This window comes from Tachypleus tridentatus, chromosome 12 (assembly GCF_004210375.1).
Source record: "Tachypleus tridentatus isolate NWPU-2018 chromosome 12, ASM421037v1, whole genome shotgun sequence".
Lineage (NCBI taxonomy): Eukaryota > Metazoa > Arthropoda > Merostomata > Xiphosura > Limulidae > Tachypleus > Tachypleus tridentatus.
Window position 1 is genome coordinate 69173730 of NC_134836.1, and position 22344 is coordinate 69196073.

Consider the following 22344-nt stretch of genomic DNA (forward strand, 5'->3'; position numbering starts at 1 on the left):
TTTGAGTTCCGCGCAAAGCTACTCGAGGGCTATCTGCGCTAACCGTCTCTCATTTAGCAGTGTAAGACTAGAGGGAAGGAAGCTAATCATCACCACCCACCGCCAATTCTTGGGCTACTCTTTTACCAACGAATAGTGGGATTGACCGTCACATTATAAAGCCCCCACGGCTGGGAGGGAGAGCATGTTTGGTGCGACGGGGAGTCGAACGCTTTAACACGCTTGGCCAAGCCGGGCCATTTGATTTGTTTCTTCGGTTTTCTTGTATTGGAACAGTTGTAGGGTCATGGACATACGTCACTACAATCCGGAGTTCGTTTTCCCGGAAGTGGTAAAATTTATATATGCTCCAAAACAACTTTTTCCATATAATATTTGTGTTCACCATTCAATCAGTGACTATTTTGAGAAGTTAAAAGTGTAATATAAAAAGTAAATGCATAATTTAAACCTGATTTCGTAATTATAACAACATATTACTCAGTAATTTAAGTACTGACCCGGCTTGGCAAAGTGGGTTAAGGCGTTCTATTCCTAATCTGAGAGAGGCGGTTTCGAATCCACGTCGCACCAAACATGCTCACCCTTTCAGCCATGGGAACATTGCAATGTAACGCTCAATCCCACCTCTAAATTAGGGACGGTTAGCTCAGATAGCCCTCGTGTATCTTTCCGCGAAATTCACAAACAAACACTTTAAGTACTAGCTATCTGGGTTGACGCAAATATTCTATTTGCCTTCCACTGGTCGACAATTACTATTCGTACGACTTCACATAATTAGGTACAATTTATTTCAGGTTTTGATGAATGTTGTGACACAACGTTTAGTTTTATGTAAACTGAAGTAATTATGTGTTATCATTAGCTAGGTCTGTACTTAATCAAAAGAATGTTCACTTCGTTACTTTCGTAATGATATTCTGTTGTTATCACTCGCTGCATGACGGACGTTGGTGTAAACCAATAAAAGTTTAGCGTTTTTACAGAAATGAAATGACGTAAACAAATCATTCGATAATACATTGTCATTAATCACTCTGAATCTTCTTAAATCCGAGGCTCGATTCCTTGCTGTTGGTATAGAAGATAAACCAACAAGACTTTACTCTGAGCAAACTAAAGCTCCACATCTGTGAACTAATTTTTTTCACATTTCTAGTTGTACTTACTTGATAAAAACCTAACGTAACTACATTAGGAGTTTAACCAAGTCGCTACTAGAGGGAGTATTTTAGAGTATTTAGTAAAATCCACAAAGAAGTTACTTAAGGAACGTGCAGTTTGAAAATGTTCCATGATTATATTCCGGTGTCTGCTATATTTTATCAAAGTAGTAAGATTCAACTCATTATTAAGAAATCGTACATTTAGCGTGTTTACCTTGTCTGTAAATATGTACATAAATTGTGTACCATTTTATTTACGTTTATATTTCTTAATGTACCAAGAACTGACAAAAAGAAATATTACAATAGAATTCATAAAAGATAGCATATAACGTCATGAAACTGAATATCTTGGATCATCTAAATCTTAAAAAAAAATCAATCTTATGTTTAGAAGCTAATCATGTGAACTTAGTTATTTAATCCCTGAGGATTTGTGATTTGTAACAGTTAACAGAAACCCCTAATTCATATTTTAACATCATTCAATTAAGCTATCATTATAACATCTATTTGTGAAGTTAAAAGTGAAAGGTTATTAAGTCAACCCTTTGTGTCAGGACTTTGTTACTGTCGAACGTCTCTTTTTTCTACTTAAGTCCATCAGCTTTATTCAAACCGTTCTTCCAAAACTTACCCTAACTTAAACCTAAACATAAGAATTAGTTGCTGTTTATCACTGGTAATCAATAGCAAATAGATTTACAAATAGGTTTCGTTTCTTTACTGCATTCTCTTCTTGTTCTTCGTTGAACTTCTGTCTTTTATATTCTTTTCTCAAGCCACCTTGAACACGTCCCTTTCATTTAGGATTTGCACCTGTTTTCCGTCATATTATAATACTTCATAATCATAAATATAAGAAAACCTATAGTCCACGTGCTTTCTAGCAATGGAACTTTCTTCATCAGGTGCATAATAGAGGACCTTTCAGCTTCCAATTCTGGTGAACCTGGAAAGGCGGTCGCTTCCTTGCTCTCCCCAGTAATTTGTTAATGACTTAAAGTGCTGTAGTTCTAATAGTTTCCGTGGCCACTGAATAAAGGCCATCTGCTTTTAAACCTTTCTAAGCCCCAACCAATGTTTCTTACACCTCAACGTCTTGGTGAAGATATATAAATGAACAATACAGCACGTATAATTCTTCTTTAAGACATGTCATACTGAACAATCCAAATATCATGTAATATATAGATATGTTTTTATATATCTTTTATTTCTTTTTAACATTATGTCAGAAATTTAACTAACCTTAGCTTAACATTAAAGCTTATTTCCGATTTTACAGACGTGATATATCAATCAACTAATGTTGTATCTCAGGTGTACTTGTACCACCTTTCCCATCTCTCACGCCCACAACTTTCTTGGTGTAGGAAGTTCCTTTAGTTCTTTAATATTCGGCTTTACCTTCTTCATTCTTCACGGAATTTTTCTATATTGCTTCAAGCAGAGGCGTAGATCCTGGGGGGACGGGTGGAATACACCCCCCTTCATTTTAGGTGGGGGTATGGTGCATACAATCATCCCCCCTACAGTTTGGTCTGTTGAATTGTTTTATTGCATCACAGGCCTACAAATTGTGTATTTGTTCTTGTGATTCTCGTGTTCTTACCAATCAAATTACATAATTAGTCCTAGATATAGGCTTTTTCAGTAGCCGAAATGTAATCTTTAATATAGGCGTGCTTCTCAAGCTTTTCGATCAAAGCGATAGTTCGTAAGTATCAGTCAGTGGGCCTAAGTATACATGCACGGCTTGCAAGAACTATCACAGAATCTACCTACGTCTTGTACGTAGTGTAAGATTAAGTAAAATTTTCATCACAACAGATTGAACAGAGCATGAAATTCGAAAATATTACTCCCAAGCGTAAACTCCTGTGATCTAGATCTGGCAGGTCATTTGTAGCTTGTAGCTGCATCAATCTTATGTGTATATTGTGCGGTTTTCCTACACCATTTGTTCTTATGCATGTCTAGCCGGTATTATTGTCGAACACCTTACTCTCCTTAGCTGCCGAAGCTGCTGACCATAGTGTAAGTTTAGTGTACAGTTAACGACAGGTTCGGGCCGCTCGGATCCAGACGCGCCCTACATCACCCCCTCCGCTCCCTTTAGTCTGAGCCTCGATTTTACAACAGGGCTCATTAGACCTGTGTTTGTGGCCCTCATTAATCCATGAAATTTCAAATTATCACCGCCTCTAATAAAGTGCTGGTGATTTATGGTAAAAGAACAATATATTTTCTTATCATAGATAGTGAAAATATTGTATTTTCTTGTATAATTAGAACACAAAAGGAGAGCGATTTCAACGGCCTGAAGCCTCTACTCGAATTGTATTGCTAGTTTTTGTTTAGGTGTTTTTATTTAATAGACATGCTTATAGACATTATATCACAACGTGTTTACCTTTTGATGAGCTGTAAAAGGAATACAATATATTTGTGATTTTTTAAGTATTTTTCGAGAAATTTACAATTACTTGTGTTATAACTAGCACACATTATTGTCCCAGCGATGCCCAGGCGGTCAGTCGGCTCGGTAGTCGACGCATTCGACTTACATACATTGTACAGTTCAGTCCTACTTCCATTCTGTTCTATCTTCGTTCGTTGTGCGTTAGAGTTTTTCAATAAAGACTGTATTTTATCCTGTTGAGTCATCTGGGAAACAGATTCCAATTATGACAAGCAAGCGTCTGAAACTTTCCGATATTAGACAGTTCTGCAAGCCAGTTACTAGTACTACAAGTGACAATGCAGATAATCCAACAACCTCAAGCAAAGGAATAGAAACTTGCAATATAGAGGAAATACCATGTTCATCAGAGGACGAGTCTGAAAATGCTTGTGCAACTACTGCACATCATGAACCACCAGATAGTTGTGAAACAAGTTTGTGCAGTAATGAAAAATCTTACACTCCACAGATACAGTGTGGAAAGCCATATCATCCAGACGCACAACTAATACCACAACAGAAAGCAAAATCTCAAAATATCAACTTCCAGGGCAAGTGGTTTGATGAGTTCCCATGGCTACACTTCGACAATCAGACTCAAAAAGTCATATGCTTCCATTGTGCCAAGGCGGAAAATAGAGGCCTTTAAACAGGGAAATTGGAAAGGCCAGTGGCGTATACCTTCATATTCACCGGTTTTTGCAACTGGAAAAAGGCAAAACAGAAATTCAACGAACACCAATCCACCTTTCAGCACAGATTCGCTATATCTCCAGAAGGTTCACTTGATGTAACTCCAGTGACTGTCCAGCTACATGATGGAAAAAGAAGCAGCAGGAAGAATGCAAAAGAAGTGTCGCCGAAATATTCAGAAGTTTACGTTTCTTACTGAGTTAAGGTTTAGCATTACGTGGACATACTGATACGGAGGGGAACTTCCTGCAGTTAATGAAGCTCCTGGAAGAGGAAGATCCTGAGTTAACGGCCTACTTGTCAAAGAAAACCACATTCACATCACCCGAGGCTCAGAGTGAAATAATGGAGATGTTCAGCCATCAAATACTGACGAACATAGCATACGAAGTGCAGCAAAGTAAAATCTTTGCATTAATGGTTGATGGCACTCAAGATGTTACAGGTGCCGAACAGGAAGCAATATGTGTACGATACGTAGATGAGAACCTTGACGTTCATGAGACATTTCTTGGTTTGTACAGTGTTTCCAATAGAACTGGTGAAACAATATCCTCGACTATACTTGATATACTGACTAGACTCAATTTACCACTGTCAGGATTAAGAGCACAAACTTATGATGGAGCCGCTAACATGAATGGTGCGTACAGTGGATGCCAGGCAAAAATAAAAGAGAAGCAACCGTCAGCTTTGTTTTTTCACTGCGGAGCACACAAGGCTAATTTCATAATGCAACATGCAGTTGAAGCTTGTGAATGTGTTCGAGTCTATCCAGTGGGTACATGAACTTGGTGTCTTGCTTCAGAGGTCAGGCAAATACAAGACAATCTTTGAAAATATTTTATCGTCAGACAGCCACAATGGTCCAGTTAAATACATCCGCCCACTGTGTCCAGCACGCTGGTTGTGCCGCCTATCTGCAATTACATGTGCTAATGATCACTACAGTGACATTGTTGATTCTTTGTCTGAATTAGCAAATGAAAAATCAGATGTAGCAGTGAAAGCACGAGGTCTGCTGGACAGATTTGACAAAGGAAAGACAGTTTTAGGATTGTTGATGGTTCAGCATCCATTAGCTGCATTAGAGGAACTAAACCGTGCATTCCAAGCAAAATCAGCGACAGTATCTGGCATGATTGAAGCATCTGAAATGACAGTTAAGCAAATGCAGGTATTGTGAACACAGGAAAATTACAACAAGATATTTGATGAAGCTGAGAAAAAGGTAACTTCCCTAGATCTGTTGCCTATTGAACTACCACGCATTCGCAGATCCCCCAGAAGGATCACAGGTGATGGCTCAGCACATCATTCTGCAACAGCTAGAAATTACTACAGAAGCCAATATTTTGAATTTGTGGACACAGTCATAGAACATTTGACCACTAGATTCAATGCAGACAACAATGACTTGAGGCAATATCTGGCACTTGAGAACATGATCACATCTGGCAAGATTGACAACTTGGTTATAAACTTCTATACAGAAATTTTTGCACAACGGCTCGAGTTTCAGTTGCCCATGTTCAAAGGAACAACAAAAGCAGTATCTCTGAAAGGTGCGAAGGATGCTTACTGTAAAATGCATGAAACAAGCCAGCAAATGTTTAGTGAAGTGTTTCTTCTTATGAAAAGTTTGCTTGTATATCCAGTATCCAGCTGCGAATGTAAACGCAGCTTTTCCACATTAAGACGGTTGAAGACGTGGTTAAGGTCAACTATGTCTCAGTGCCGCCTCAACCATGTGGCAGTTTGTCACACTCACAAAGATGAGGTCGACAAGATAAATATAGAAGAGCTTATGAAAGAATTCATAAACAGATTATCACAAAGGAGGTCTACGTTTGGGAACATGTAGACTAGAGGACTGAATGAATCTTACTTCAATGAAAAGTATGAGTAATTATGTGTAATTTTCAAAAGTTCGCAAAGACATTTTAATTATTTTTATCAAACAACACGAACAGTTTTTCAGTAGATATAAACTTATCAAGGGTAATTACTAATTTTATTAATATTTGAAAACGTAATTCATGCAATGAAAGTTATTAGTAGCCTTGTCAAGTATAATGGCCATCTTTTATACTGTGCAGTGTGCAGGAATAAATTCATGTGGTAGTTAATTTGTGATACATTTGTTTTTATTCTATTAACATTTTGAAAACTGTTCACAACACCTCACTTATACAAACCTACATGGAAAACTTGAAGTATCGTGGCAACAAGATTACTCTGTGACTGCATGTTTACAGATTTCAGATTCATGTAATCAGATATTACCAATTTGCAAATTGAACAGTCCACATAAGTGGTTGCAAAAATCATGCCCCCATCGGGTGTAAAAAATCTACGCCCCTGGCTTCAAGAGTACAACATCTTAGACTTTCTTCTAAATGTTTCGTGGTCTTTATATTGATAGGTTATGTTCTGGTAAACATAACAAACAGCTAAAGTTTTAAACTGTTAACAAAACGGTTTGGAATATAGTGGAGAACTAAAGAAGAAACCTGTGAAGTGTATAATACTTTCGTTTTTATTCGTACCATTTCAAATTTGCTAAATAAAACTAAATTATACCTAAGCCAAGTTATAAGTTTACAGTTCTGCTGTTAATTACTGGTATAATTATAATAATGTTTATTCTAATTATCAAAGTTGTGAAATTTGCTAAATCAGATTTGTCTCATTACTGGGTCACTCCAGACAACAACATACTTGTAGGTCACTTCGGACAATAATATAATGCAGGCCTCTTCAGGCAGTTCAAGATTTAGTTCGCTTCGAATAGGCCCAGTATGGCTAGGTGGTTAAGGCACTTGATTGGTAATCTAAGAGTCGTGGGCTCGAATCTTCGTCACACCAAACATGTTCGCCCTTTCAGCCGTGTGGATTTTATAACGTTACGATGAATCCCACTATTCGTTGGTAAAAGAGTAGCTCAAGAGTTGGCGGTGGGTGATAATGACTAGCTGCCTTCCCTCTAGACTTACACTGCTAAATTAGGGACGCAGATAGTCTTAATGTAGCTTGGCGCGAAATTTAAAAACAAACAAGTTAAAGAGGACATATTAACACTATCCAAACACTACAGAACACACTAATTACATCAGCATATATAGTACCTAAAACCACCTCATCAAACTTCATGCACAAATACTCAAATACACAAACAATACCAGATAGGCTTCTACATAGTACAATAAAATATTTTGATAAAAACTAGCGAAAAAATGAGTTGTTATGCGAACTGGACAGATATTGCATATATGATGAAGAGAGACCTAAACACCTCTCCCCGTTAAACTTGTACATTAGATCTTTAAGATAAAATCAAATTTAAAATAATAATAATAAAATAGCGCTAAAATAAAACAGGCCACCTAGATTCTAGACTTATTTATAAAAATAAAAAAAATATATAGAACAATATAAATGGACATTGCCCTGAAAAGGACCAGATTTAAAGTTATGCTCTTAGTTCAGCCATTTTGTATTTACTCTAAATGTATTAATCAGTCTTCCAACTAAGTAATGGAAGGAGGAAGAGGTCTAGTGTACCTGATCCTCCTGGGTATACAAATATATATTCCCAAACACCAAGAGAGCGAGAGAGAGGACATATTAAACATGAATTTGATAAACCGAGAGACTATGGTCTCAATAGGTCTGTTGAGTGAGGGTCTTAAATCATTAGATTCGCCATTATTACACAACCTTCTATCAAGTAATCATGTAATTCATATCAGTAATTTGTTATTTTTAATTTACAAACAATCTGCGTTTCAATCCATCAGTAAGTTATCTGAAATGCCCATAGCGCCATCTTAGCGTGTTTATTTAATCTATTTTTTTTTATTTTCAAAGTTTTTCGGTTTGGAATTAGTAGGCGACCAGCAATTTAATATCATTCAGAACACTGTGACGTATTCGATTTCATAAGCATTTAGCGGAAGAAACTGAAAGACTTTTCAGGAGGATATAATTTTCGCGACAAATTAAAAAATCAAGCAACCTTCCCTTGCGCAAATAAAAATGATACAACTCCATTTATGATAAATAAAGATAATACTGCTTCACTTGTACGTCTAACAAATTAATAATTCATATTCTAAATGTTAAATATTTTGAGAAGAATTACTTTTTAATGTCTTGATACATTCACGCAGGTTATCAAGTTAATATTAAATTAGCGTAGGTTAGGTCAGATTGTGTTAGATTAGGGATAGTTAGGTTATGAGACAAGGAGTGTATAATAATGATCCGGGTACTGTGTTACGTTAATCCAGAGCACTCGCGGTTCTCTGTTCTTTTCTAGAGATCTAGTTGCAAAACCGATAAGATCAAACAGTAAATTGAAATAAATTGTTTCGAATGAAGTGCATGTCACGGAAATGAAAATAAATTGCCGGATATATCAAAGTAACTCTAAATTGACACGCAAAACTAATTCAGATACAATAATGCAAACCCGGTCAACTAGATTAATATAAAAACATTGTTTCCATAGCTGATAACTATAAGGTGAATTTAAAGAATTTAGTGAAGAAAGCATAAAAATTATGTTACAAAGAGTTCTTTTAAACAAAAATAAACTCCTGTGATTGCTACCACAGAGAATGAAAAAGGGTTATTTTTTGTACATGTTTAAAAGAAAATATTTTTATAGTCTTAAAATACACCAGAAACACGTGTGGCATGTGTTAATCACCTCCCATCTAATAATACAGTTTAAAAATACACCATAAACACGTGTGGTATGTGTTAATCACCTCCCATCTAATAATACAGTTTAAAAACACACCATAAACACGTGTGGTATGTGTTAATCACCTCCCATCTAATAATACAGTTTAAAAATACACCATAAACACGTGTGGTATGTGTTAATCACCTCCCATCTAATAATACAGTTTAAAAACACACCATAAACACGTGTGGTATGTGTTAATCACCTCCCATCTAATAATACAGTTTAAAAATACACCATAAGCACGTATGATATGTATTAGTATTGTTTCAAACCATCATGTTATTGGTGACTTTATTCAGAGACGAAGTAGATACTGTCGTTGGAAATCAGAAAACCACAGGAGAAAGAAAATGCGTTTAAATTGCTCAGAAAAATGCTTTACGACACCTGGATATTAGAAGGATATTTACACTTTAACACAAAGCTTAAGATGTCCATCGGGTGAAATACTCATTTGTAGTTTCTTGAGATGACGGTGGGAATATATAATTTATTTTATAGACGACATTGTGTACAATGAAAAGGCATTGCAGATTTGGAAAGGTCAAATAACTTTCCTGAGAATCCGTTATTGACCAAAGTAAGCGTTTTTGGACGTCAGACTTTGTTCAGAACATTTGCAGATTGGAAGATAAATGAAAAATGATGAGAGTGTGGAAGAAACACTGATGAAATTAGATAGAAAACTGCTGGAAAATAAAAGGCTTCGGAAATAATTATTCACTCAGAGTAATTACAGACAGGAATTTCTATTAGTAACTTCAATATTACATGTTTATGTAACATCTTTGTGACATATAATAACGTGGCCCAGGATCTAAGACGCTATCAGTTCGCTAACATTGAAAATTCAGTTTTCTCAAGCAACTGTGTTAACACCAAGACCTGAACGGCACACTTAATATTGGATAACCGTTTTACCATATATCACCTTTATCACAGATTTGTCTGTTATACCTGAAGTTTAAATTTGCTGTAACTTCAATTTTTATGCTACACAAGTAAAACGTAGTATGGTTTCTGTCAGAGCACGATTTCCTAACTTAATAAAATCATTATTAACTTTCTGGACCAGCTGTGTCCTTAAAATATAAAATTCTGTGAGAGAGAAGTGATTGTCCGTAATACATGCTGGACCAAAGTGACAGTTGTCCTAAGGTAGTTTCAGTGCGTTTTACTTACTACAATGTCGTCTAGGAGGCGAATAATAAATGATTCAGGTGTTAATAAAATATTGGGTTTTGAATGGGGCTATCACGCCGTCGATAGAATTGTTTGAGCAACTACCGTAAGATGAAGTGTAGACACAGAAACTGGACTGGTTCTAATCACAATCGTTCAATCGATCTTTTCAAACTAAATCTAAGTACCAAACCTCGCTGATCCAGTTTAAGTTGCAGCGTTTTATAGTTCCCTCGATCCAACTCCAGTTATGGATACAACCCCAGATATGGATCCAGTCCTAGATGTGGATTCAATTTTTTCATTAATTAGACCTAATTGTTGTGGTAGGTCCAACTCTACTACTGGATTTAAAATAAATGTATATAATTTGTATATAGAAGATAAAGTTTCTCTAAAAAGCCAGAGATAAATCCAGTCTTATTACGTACGTAAGATCCATTATATATGATTAGATGTCATATATATATATGACACTGCAAATCACATAAACACACATAACCATAAAAACACACCCAAATACTAAATAAACAAACATAAATGCAAAATAAAAAAAGCCTTACTTATAAAACAACTCGAGCCCAAAATAAACCAATACTAAGGAACACCTTTATACCTGTATCAATAAATATAATCAAACATCTAAGCACGCCCTCTACATTACTACACTCAATTACACAACCGCCTTCAAACATGTAGTTAGTTATCGGTCAGTTACCTCTTTCTTTCTTTGTAAACCTGACGATGACCGAAGAAGGTTTGCTCCTCTAAATAGAGTTTTCTCTACTCATACCAGCCGTTTTTACATATATATTTTCTCTACAAATGGGTTTCCTCGTCATCATAGATGTCACACAAGTTACTAAATTGTACTTGACTGTTTCTTCTATTCTCTTACTATATTTAATGTTCAGTTACCCTTGTAATAGAATTACAAGAATAAAAAACCGGCCAGAAGTTCCAGAACATTCTTTAACATTCCCGACCAGACATTTTTCGTTACATCCTCTTTTAATTTTATTAAACGCACTGAGATATGAAAAGTTAATCTAGAAACGCTGATAGTGCATGTTTAGAAATGCACCTGATCTCGGGCTCTTAAACTAAAATGCAAGTTAATCTGGGTGTCGGCCACAACCTCTTTAGGTACAAATCTGATTAGCTTCTATAGAAAGCGGCAACTAGAAAATAATTTTGATCTCCTGGCGCTGAGTTTCTCGTGACATAAACGAAATGATCGACAGCGCAGGCTTTCTGTTCTTCACCGTCCCTCGCTCACACAACGAGTGGAGTTTCGACCGCACGAGCCACAGATTCTGTGCAGTTCCGAAGTTGAGGAACATTTAATAACAGATAAAGTTCCGGGTTTAGCGGATTTTTCACTCGGTGAAAATATTGTTTGTGACTGATATCGTTCTTTTGCCAATCCGAAGATGTACCGTTACGAAAATTTTTTCATGGTTTATGTGCGCTGAGAATTGCGAAGAGTTTTCTCTTCGGCTGAAACGGATTCACGGTATCAGGATTGTCACGTTAAGTTGTGAATATATAAATTTCTCAGACTTTGATCTTTTATCTCTGGTTTTAGAAGACGTCTTCTTATCACCCGTCACGTCTGTTATCTTATGTACTACTATACTAGAAACTCTATGTCCATGCTGATGGCTGGGACAAAAGACTGCAACTTCTTAAGACTTGTGACCCTCACAACTGTCTGGACGGTCAGTGGTAAGTAACATTCAACTAGTATAGTGAAGTGGATGGTAAACTGTAGAAAACCACCATCAGTGGTAGGTAACCTTTAACTAGTATAGTGATATGGATGGTCAGCGGTTGTTAACCATGGTCATTAGAAAGAAACCTTCAACTAGTAAAGTGATGTGGATGGTAAACTGTAGAAAATGGCGGTCAGTGGTAAGTAACGTTCAATTAGTGTAGTGATGTGGCTGGTCATCGGTAGGTAACCCTCAACTTGTGTAGTGGCGTGGACATTCATCGGTTGATAAAAAAATCTGAATAAATGTGAAGTTATAACGCTTATAACAGTACGGTAAAATTATTAATAAATTATAATATTAAAATTGATACAAAAATTAATATTTAATGGATTGAATAAAAACTAAATATAAAATTAAACTACTTTGTGATAAACATAATATAATAATGTGTTAAATAATATTGAAGAAATATTAAATAAATTTGACTGAAGGTTTCTGATAACAATTTTTAGTTGTTAATAAGGTCATTTAAATAAGTTGGCACTACTTTAAGCGGGTGAAGACCTTAACACATATAAAGACGTGTTTAGTATCTGATAATTAGAAGTCACAGTGGATATAATGAGGGGTGATTGGGAGTTATACTAGTATAATTTGTCTACTGGACTACTATTTAGTGGCTTACCTCCATGACTGGAGCTGGAGTGCCAGCTTCAGTAGCTAAGTTTGTTTGACTTACTTATCCCCCCGTGGTAGTACTTTATTATTTATTTTAATTTATTCTTCTATACTTTGGAGAGAGAGTGACCTTCCCACAACTGTCTGTAGGCAGTGAAAGGTGATGTGGGACGTTGTGGGCTTGAGCAACCACATCCCGCTCTCCAAATTCCTATTTCGACATCTATTCCTTTGATTATTTTATTATTCTTTATGTAAGACTGGCGAATGGAGATTAAGACTGATAGACAGTGTATCTCCACAGCAATTTTGATCCTACTACTTCATTCACCTCTAAAACCTAGGTTACATTTTATTTTTCACATTATACCCTGTACCCAGGGGATCTTTTCAATTAGTACAGCATTTTTTTAATTTTTTTTTTACAACAAATTATATGTATTTATTTATACACGGAAAATACGTTTCACACATGGCATTTAGTTTTAACCTTATTGATTGAGTACTAATCTTAACTTACTGATTTACTACAAACAACTTATTGATTCAGTTAGTTCCAATTCATAAGTTATTTTTGGCGAAATAACTTTTCCAAATCTCAGTTTTATGTAAATCTCGAATAAGTATACTGATTATGGAGAACATCCATTATGTTCATCGATTGAAAAGAAACATAACAACCGGGACAGTTAGTGGGTCCTATAAACTACCTTCGGATGTTTCACTTTAGTAAACTCACCGAACACTTCATGTAATTTAGACTTGTTTCTCACGTTATCTTTATCGAAGTCTACAAAGTTAGCACACAATAACTAGTAATATAAAAATAATATAAAGACCTAATAATATAAAGGTGTTTCTTTTTGTAGCTACACAAAGTGCTGTTTCTGCTGTATCTTTAGCGGGTATCGAAACACGTTTATTAGAGTTATAAGCCTTCAAAGTTACCGTTATGCCATTCTTTGTGATACTTTCACATTAAGTAGGTACAAAGTAAGACTTAGTGGTAATGTCTATGATTAATCTTTCAAGCACTAAACTAATCACTGGTTCATTACCTGAAATTACGTGAAAGAAAAAAAAATATTCAGAACGAAATGCTTTGTTTTGTTATTTACTGTAAATAAACAGATTTTTCAGTAACTTAAAATTCACATTTCTCACACAAATAAAGTTAAGATGACCAATTAATAAATCTTTAAATACTGTCTATTTTCTGAAGTTACGATAGCGTTATATAATACGTTGCAAAACAAACAACTATTTTCACCAAACTCCTGCTATCCCACATTCATAAGTTCTCAATGCTTCAAAACCACTCGAATATTTTCTTTTGGAGAAACCTTTATAAACCATATATAATATTTATTACTGTAGCAAGCTAAGTCCCGTCGTTGTAGAAGATAACAAACACAGGTGAAATTCTTTAGTACTGTAGCAAGCTACGTCCCGTCGTTGTAGAATGTAAAAAAACAAAGGTAAAACTATTTAGTACTGTTGCAACCTATGTCCCATCGTTGTAGAATGTAACAAACACAAGTGAAACTATATAGTACTGTAGTAAGCTAAGTCACGTCCAGGTAGAATATAATAAACACAGGTGAAACTATTTAGTAATGTAGCAGGTTAAGTCCCGTCGTTGTAGAAGGTAACAAACACAGGTGAAACTTTTTAGTACTGTAGCAAGCTAAATCCCGTCGTTGTAGAAGGTAACAAATACAGGTGTAACTATTTAGTGCTGTAGCAACCTAAAACCCGTCGTTGTAGAAGGTAACAAACACAGGTGAAACTATTTAGTACTGTAACAAGCTGAGTCCCGTAGTTGTAGAATTTAACAAAACACATGTGAAACTATTTAGTACTGTAGCAAGCAAAGTCCCGTCGTTGTAGAAGATAACAAACACAGGTGAAATTATTTAGTACTGTAGCAACCTATGTCCCGTCTTTGTAGAAGGTAAAAATCACAGTTGAAACTATTTAGTACTGTAGGAAGCTAAGTCCCGTCGTTGTAGAAGGTATGGTTACAAACACAGGTGAAACTATTTAGTAATGGAGCAAGCTAGGTACCGTCGTTGTAGAAGGTTACAAACAGAGGTGAAACTTTTTAGTACTATAGCAAGCTAAGTCCCGTCGTTGTAGAAGGTATGTTTACAAATAGAGGGTGAAATTATTTAGTACTGTAGTAAGCTAAAGTCCCGTCGTTGTAGAAGGTAGCAAACACAGGTGAAACTATTTAGTACAGTAGCAAGCTAAGTCCCGTCGTTATAGAAGGTAACAAACACAGCTGAAACTATTTAGTACTGTAGCAAGCTACGTCCCGCCGTTGTAGAAGGTAACAAACAGTAATGAAACTATTTAGTACTGTAGCAACCTAAATCCCGTCGTTGTAGAAGGTAACAAACACAAGTGAAACTATTTAGTGCTGTAGCAACCTAAGTCCCGTCGTTTGTTGGTTTTGTAATTTCGCACAAAGCTACTCGAGGGCTATCTAGGCTAGCCGTCCCTAATTTATTAGTGCAAGACCAGAGGGAAGGCAGCTAGTCATCACCACCCACCGCCGTAGCAAGCTACGTCCCGTCGTTGTAGAAGGTAACGAACACAGGTGAAACTATTTAGTACTGTAGCAAGCTATGTCCCGTCGTTGTAGGAGGTAACAAAAACAGGTAAAACTATTTAATAATGTAGCAAGCTGAGTCCCGTCGTTGTAGAATGTAACAAACACAGGTGAAACTATTGGTACTGTAGCAATCTAAGTCCCGCCGTTGTAGAAGGTAACAAACAGTAATGAAACTATTTAGTGCTGAAGCAAGCTGCGTCCGGTCCTTTTGGAAGGTAACAATCACAGATGAAATTATTTAGTACTGTAGCAAGTTTAGTCCCGTCCTTGTAGGATGTAACAAACACAAGTGAAACTATTTAGGACTGTAGGAAGCTAAGTCCCGTCGTTGTAGAAGGTAACAAACACAGGTGAAACTATTTAGTACTGTAACAAGCTGAGTCCCGTAGTTGAAGAATTTAACAAAACACATGTGAAACTATTTAGTACTGTAGCAACCTATGTCCCGTCTTTGTAGAAGATAAAAATCACAGTTGAAACTATTTAGTACTGTAGGAAGCAAAGTCCCGTCGTTGTAGAAGGTAACAAACACAGGTGAAATTATTTAGTACTGTAGCAACCTATGTCCCGTCCTTGTAGGATGTAACAAACACAGGTGAAACTATTTAGTACTGTAGGAAACTAAGTCCCGACGTTGTAGAAGGTATAATTACAAACACAGGTGAAACTATTTAGTACTGTAGTGAGCTAAAGTCCCGTCGTTGTAGAAGGTAACAAACAGTAATGAAGCTATTTAGTGCTGAAGCAAGCTACGTCCCGTCGTTGTAGAAGGTAGGAAACACAGGTGAAACTATTTAGTACTGTAGGAATCTAAGTCCCGTCGTTGTAGAAGGTATGGTTACAAACACAGGTGAAACTATTTAGTAATGAAGCAAGCTAAGTCCCTTCATTTTAGAAGGTAACAAACACAGGTGAAACTATTTCGTACTGTAGGAAGCTAAGTCCCGTCGTTGTAGAAGGTATGATTACAAACACAGGTGAAACTATTTAGTACTGTAGCAAGCTACGCCCCGTCGTTGTAGAAGTTACACAGGTGAAACTATTTAGTACTCTAGCAAGCTAAGTCCCGTCGTTGTAGAAGGTAACAAATACAGGTGAAACAAGCTAGTGCTGTAGCAAGCTAAGTTCCGTCGTTGCTGAAGGTAACAAACACAGGTAAAACTATTTAGTACTGTAACAAGCTGAGTCCCGAAGTTGTAGAAAATAACAAAATACAGGTAAAACTATTTAATAATGTAGCAAGCTGAGTCCCGTCGTTGTAGAATGTAACAAACACAGGTGAAACTATTTAGTACTGTGGTAAGCTAAAGTCCCGTCGTTGTAGAAGGTAACAAACAGTAATGAAGCTATTTAGTGCTAAAGCAAGCTACGTCACGTCCTTGTAGAAGGTAGCAAACACACCTGAAACTATTTAGTACTGTAGCAAAATAAGTCCCGTCGTTATAGAAGGTAACAAACACAGGTGAAACTATTTAGTACTGTAGCAAGCTACGTACCGTCGTTGTAGAATGAAACAAACACAGGTGAAACTATTTAGTACTATAGCAAGCTAAGTCCCGTCGTTGTAGAAGGTAACAAACACAGGTGAAACAAGTTAGTGCTGTAGCAAGCTAAGTTCCGTCGTTGCTGAAGGTAACAAACACAGGTGAAACTATTTAGTACTGTAACAAGCTGAGTCCCGTAGTTGTAGAAGTTAACAAAATACAGGTAAAACTATTTAATAATGTAGCAAGCTGAGTCCCGTCGTTGTAGAATGTAACAAACACAGGTGAAACTATTTAGTACTGTAGTAAGCTAAAGTCCCGTCGTTGTAGAAGGTAACAAACAGTAATGAAGCTATTTAGTGGTGAAGCAAGCTACGTCCCGTCGTTATAGAAGGTAACAAACACAGGTGAAACTATTTAGTACTGTAGCAAGCTACGTCCCATCGTTGTAGAAGGTAACGAACATAGGTGAAACTATTTAGTACTGTAGCAAGCTACGTCCCGTCGTTGTAGAAGGTAACGAACACAGGTGAAACTATTTAGTACTGTAGCAAGCTACGTCCCGTCGTTGTAGAAGGTAACAAACGCTGGTGAAACAAGTTAGTGCTGTAGCAAGCTGAGTCCCTTCGTTGTAGAAGGTAACAAACACAGGTGAAACTATTTAGTACAGTAACAAGCTACGTCCCGTCGTTGTAGAAGGTAACGAACACAGGTGAAACTATTTAGTACTGTAGCAAGCTGATTCCCGTCGTTATAGAAGGTAACAAACACAAGCGGAACTATTTAGTATTGTAGCAACCTGAGTCTCGTGGTTGTAGAAGTTAACAAACACAGGTGAAACTATTTCGTACTGTAGCAATCTAAGTCCCGCCGTTGTAGAAGGTAACAAACAGTAATGAAACTATTTAGTGCTGAAGCAAGATGCGTTCCGTCGTTTTGGAAGGTAACAATCACAGATGAAACTATTTAGTACTGTGGCAAGTTAAGTACCGTCCTTGTAGGATGTAACAAACACAGGTGAAACTATTTATTACTGTAGCAAGCTAAGTCCCGTCGTTATAGAAGGTAACGAAGACAGGTGAAACTATTTAGTACTGTAGCAAGCTAAGTCCCGTCGTTATAGAGGGTATCAAACACAGGTAAAACTATTTAGTACTGTAGCAAGCTAAGTCCCGTCGTTATAGAAGGTAACAAACACAGGTGAAACTATTTAGTACTGTAGCAAGCTACGTCCCGTCGTTGTAGAAGGTAACGAAACCAGGTGAAACTATTTAGTACTGTAGCAAGCTAAGTCCCGTCGTTGTAGAAAGTAACAAACACAGGTGAAACAACTTAGTGCTGTAGAAAGCTAAGTTCCGTCGTTGCTGAAGGTAACAAACACAGGTGAAACTATTTAGTACTGTAACAAGCTGAGTCCCGTAGTTGTAGAATTTAACAAAATACAGGTAAAACTATTTAATAATGTAGCAAGCTGAGTCCCGTCGTTGTAGAATGTAACAAACACAGGTGAAACTATTTGGTACTGTAGCAATCTAAGTCCCGCCGTTGTAGAAGGTAACAAACAGTAATGAAACTATTTAGTGCTGAAGCAAGCTGCGTCCGGTCCTTTTGGAAGGTAACAATCACAGATGAAATTATTTAGTACTGTAGCAAGTTAATTCCCGTCCTTGTAGGATGTAACAAACACAGGTGAAACTATTTAGGACTGTAGGAAGCTACGTCCCGTAGTTGTGGAAGGTGACAATCACAGGTGAAACTATTTAGTACTGTAGCAAGCTATGTCCCGTCGTTGTAGAAGGTAACAAACACAGGTGAAACTATATAGTACTGTAACAACCTGAATCTCGTGGTTGTAGAAGTTATTAAACACAGGTGAAACTATTTGGTACTGTAGAAAGCTAAGTTCCGTCGTTGCTGAAGGTAACAAACTCGGGTGAAACTATTTAGTACTGTAACAAGCTGTGTCCCGTAGTTGTAGAATTTAACAAAATACAGGTAAAACTATTTAATAATGTAGTAAGCTGAGTCCCGTCGTTGTAGAATGTAACAAACACAAGTGAAACTATTTGGTACTGTAGCAATCTAAGTCCCGCCGTTGTAGAAGGTAACAAACAGTAATGAAACTATTTAGTGCTGAAGCAAGATGCGTCCCGTCGTTTTGGAAGGTAACAAACACAGATGAAACTATTTATTACTGTAGCAAGCTAAGTCCCGTCGTTATAGAAGGTAACAAACACAGGTGAAACTATTTAGTACTGTAGTATGCTGAATTCCTGTCGTTGTAGAAGGTAACAAACAGTAACGAAGCTATTTAGTGCTGAAGCAAGCTACGTCCCGTCCTTGTAGAAGGTAGAAAACACAGGTAAAACTATTTAGTACTGTAGCAAGCTAAGTCCCGTCGTTATAGAAGGTAACCAACACAGGTGAAAGTATTTAGTACTGTAGCAAGCTACGTCCCGTCCTTGTAGAAGGTAGCAAACACAGGTGAAAGAAGTTAGTACTGTAGCAAGCTAAGTTCCGTCGTTGCTGAAGGTAACAAACACAAGTGAAACTATTTAGTACTGTTACAAGCTGAGTCCCGTAGTTGTAGAATTTAACAAAATACAGGTAAAACAATTTAATAATGTAGCAATCTAAGTCCCGCCGTTGTAGAAGGTAACAAACAGTAATGAAACTATTTAGTGCTGAAGCAAGCAGCGTCCCGTAGTTGTGGAAGGTAACAATCACAGATGAAACTATTTAGTACTGTGGCAAGTTAAGTCCCGTCCTTGTAGGATGTAACAAACACAGGTGAAACTATTTATTACTGTAACAAGCTAAGTCCCGTCGTTGTAGAATGTAACAAACACAAGTGAAACTATTTGGTACTGTAGCAATCTAAGTCCCGGCGTTGTAGAAGGTAACAAACAGTAATGAAACTATTTAGTGCTGAAGCAAGCTGGGTCCGGTCCTTTTGGAAGGTAACAATCACAGATGAAATTATTTAGTACTGTAGCAAGTTAAGTCCAGTCCTTGTAGGATGTAACAAACACAGGTGAAACTATTTAGGACTGTAGGAAGCTAAGTACAGTCCTTCTAGCAGATAAAAAACACAGGTGAAACTATTTAGTACTGTAGCAAGCTAAGTCCCGACGTTATTGAAGGTAACAAACACAGGTGAAATTATTTAGTACTATAGCAAGCTACGTCCCGTCGTTGTAGAAGGTAACGAACACAGGTGAAACTATTTAGTACTGTAGCAAGCTAAGTCCCGTCGTTGTAGAAGGTAACAAACACTGGTGAAACAAGTTAGTGCTGTAGCAAGCTGAGTCCCGTCGTTGTAGAAGGTAACAAACACAGGTGAAAGTATTTAGTACTGTAGCAAGCTACGTCCCGTCGTTGAAGAAGGTAACGAACACAGGTGAAACTATTTAGTTCTGTAGCAAGCTGATTCCGGTCGTTATAGAAGGTAACAAACACAAGCGGAACTATTTTGAATTGTAGCAACCTGAGTCTCGTGGTTGTAGAAGTTAACAAACACAGGTGAAACTATTTAGTACTGTGGCAAGTCAAGTCCCGTCCTTCTAGGATGTAACAAACACAGGTGAAGCTATTTGGTACTGTAGCAATCTGAATCCCGCCGTTGTAGAAGGTAACAAACAGTAATGAAACAATTTAGTGCTGAAGCAAGCTGCGTCCGGTCCTTTTGGAAGTTAACAATCACAGATGAAATTATTTAGTACTGTAGCAAGTTAAGTCCAGTCCTTGTAGGATGTAACAAACACAGGTGAAACTATTTATTACTGTAGCAAGCTATGTCCCGTCGTTATAGAAGGTAACAAACACAGGTGAAACTATTTAGTGCTGAAGCAAGCTACGTTCCGTCGTTGTAAAAGGTATCAAACACAGGTAAAACTATTTAGTACTGTACCAAACTAATTCCCGTCGTTATAGAAGGTAACAAACACAGGTAAAACTATTTAGTACTGTAGCAAGCTACGTCCCGTCGTTGTAGAAGGTAACGAACACATGTGAAACTATTTAGTACTGTAGCAAGCTAAGTCCCGTCGTTGTAGAAAGTAACAAACACAGGTGAAACAAGTTAGTTCTGTAGAAAGCTAAGTTCCGTCGTTGCTGAAGGTAACAAACACAGGTGAAACTATTTACTACTGTAACAAGCTGAGTCCCGTAGTTGTAGAATTTAACAAAATACAGGTAAAACTATTTAATAATGTAGCAAGCTGAGTCCCGTCGTTGTAGAATGTAACAAACACAAGTGAAACTATTTGGTACTGTAGCAATCTAAGTCCCGCCGTTGTAGAAGGTAACAAACAGTAATGAAACTATTTAGTGCTGAAACATACTGCGTCCGGTCGTTTTGGAAGGTAACAATCACAGATGAAACTATTTAGTACTGTGGCAAGTTAATTCCCGTCCTTGTAAAATGTAACAAACACAGGTGAAACTATTTATTACTGTAGCAAGCTAAGTCCCGTCGTTATAGAAGGTAACAAACACAGGTGAAACTATTTAGTGCTGAAGCAAGCTACGTCCCGTCGTTATAGAAGGTAACAAACACAGGCGAAACTATATAGTCCTGTAGCAAGCTAAGTCCTGTCGTTGTATAAGGTAAGAAACACATGTGAAGTTATTTAGTACTGTAGCAACCTATGTCCCGTCTTTGTACAAGGTAAAAAACACAGTTGAAACTATTTAGTACTGTAGGAAGCTAAGTCCCGTCGTTGTAGAAGGTATGGTTACAAACACAAGTGAAACTATTTAGTACTGTAGCAACCTAAGTCCCGTCGTTGTAGAAGGTGAAAAACACAGGTGAAACTATTTAGTACTGTAGTAAGCTAAAATCCCGTCGTTGTAGAAGGTATGGTTCCAAACACAAATGAAACTATTTACTACTGTAGCAAGTTAAGTCCCGTCCTTGTAGGATGTAACAAACACAGCTGAAACTATTTAGCACTGTACCAAGCTAAGTCCCTTCGTTATAGAAGGTAACAAACACAGGTGAAAGTATTTAGTACTGTAGCAAGCTACGTCCCGTCGTTGTAGAAGGTAACGAACACAGGTGAAACTATTTAGTACTATAGCAAGCTAGGTCCCGTCGTTGTAGAAGGTAACAAACACAGGTGAAACAAGTTAGTGCTGTCGCAAGCTAAGTTCCGTCGTTGCTGAAAGAAACAAACACAGTTGAAACTACTTAGTACTGTAACAAGCTGAGTCCCGTAGTTGTAGAATTTAACAAAATACAAGTAAAACTATTTAATAATGTAGCAAGCTGAGTCCCATCGTTGTAGAATGTAACAAACACAGGTGAAACTATTTGGTACTGTAGCAATCTAAGTCCCGCCGTTGTAGAAGGTAACAAACAGTAATGAAACTATTTAGTGCTGAAGCAAGATGCGTCTAGTCCTTTTGGAAGGTAACAATCACAGATGAAACTATTTAGTACTGTAGCAAGTTAATTCCCGTCGATGTAGTAGGTAAAAAAAACAGGTGAAACTATTTATTACTGTAGCAACCTGAGTCCCTTCATTTTAGAAGGTAACAAACAGAGGTGAAACTATTTCGTACTGTAGGAAGCTAAGT

The 22344-nt window shown here is 37.1% G+C and overlaps 1 protein-coding gene across 1 annotated transcript in view; it reads left to right on the top strand.

Moving 5' to 3' along the window:
- The first annotated feature begins 11559 nt into the window (after positions 1–11559).
- The window catches only part of LOC143233510 (cell adhesion molecule Dscam1-like), a 92511-nt gene continuing 81726 nt past the window's right edge, over positions 11560–22344 (top strand). The window contains exon 1 of the mRNA XM_076469806.1: positions 11560–11995. Coding sequence (XP_076325921.1) covers positions 11893–11995 — 103 coding nt within the window. The 5' untranslated portion in view covers positions 11560–11892. The remainder of the gene's footprint in view (positions 11996–22344) is intronic.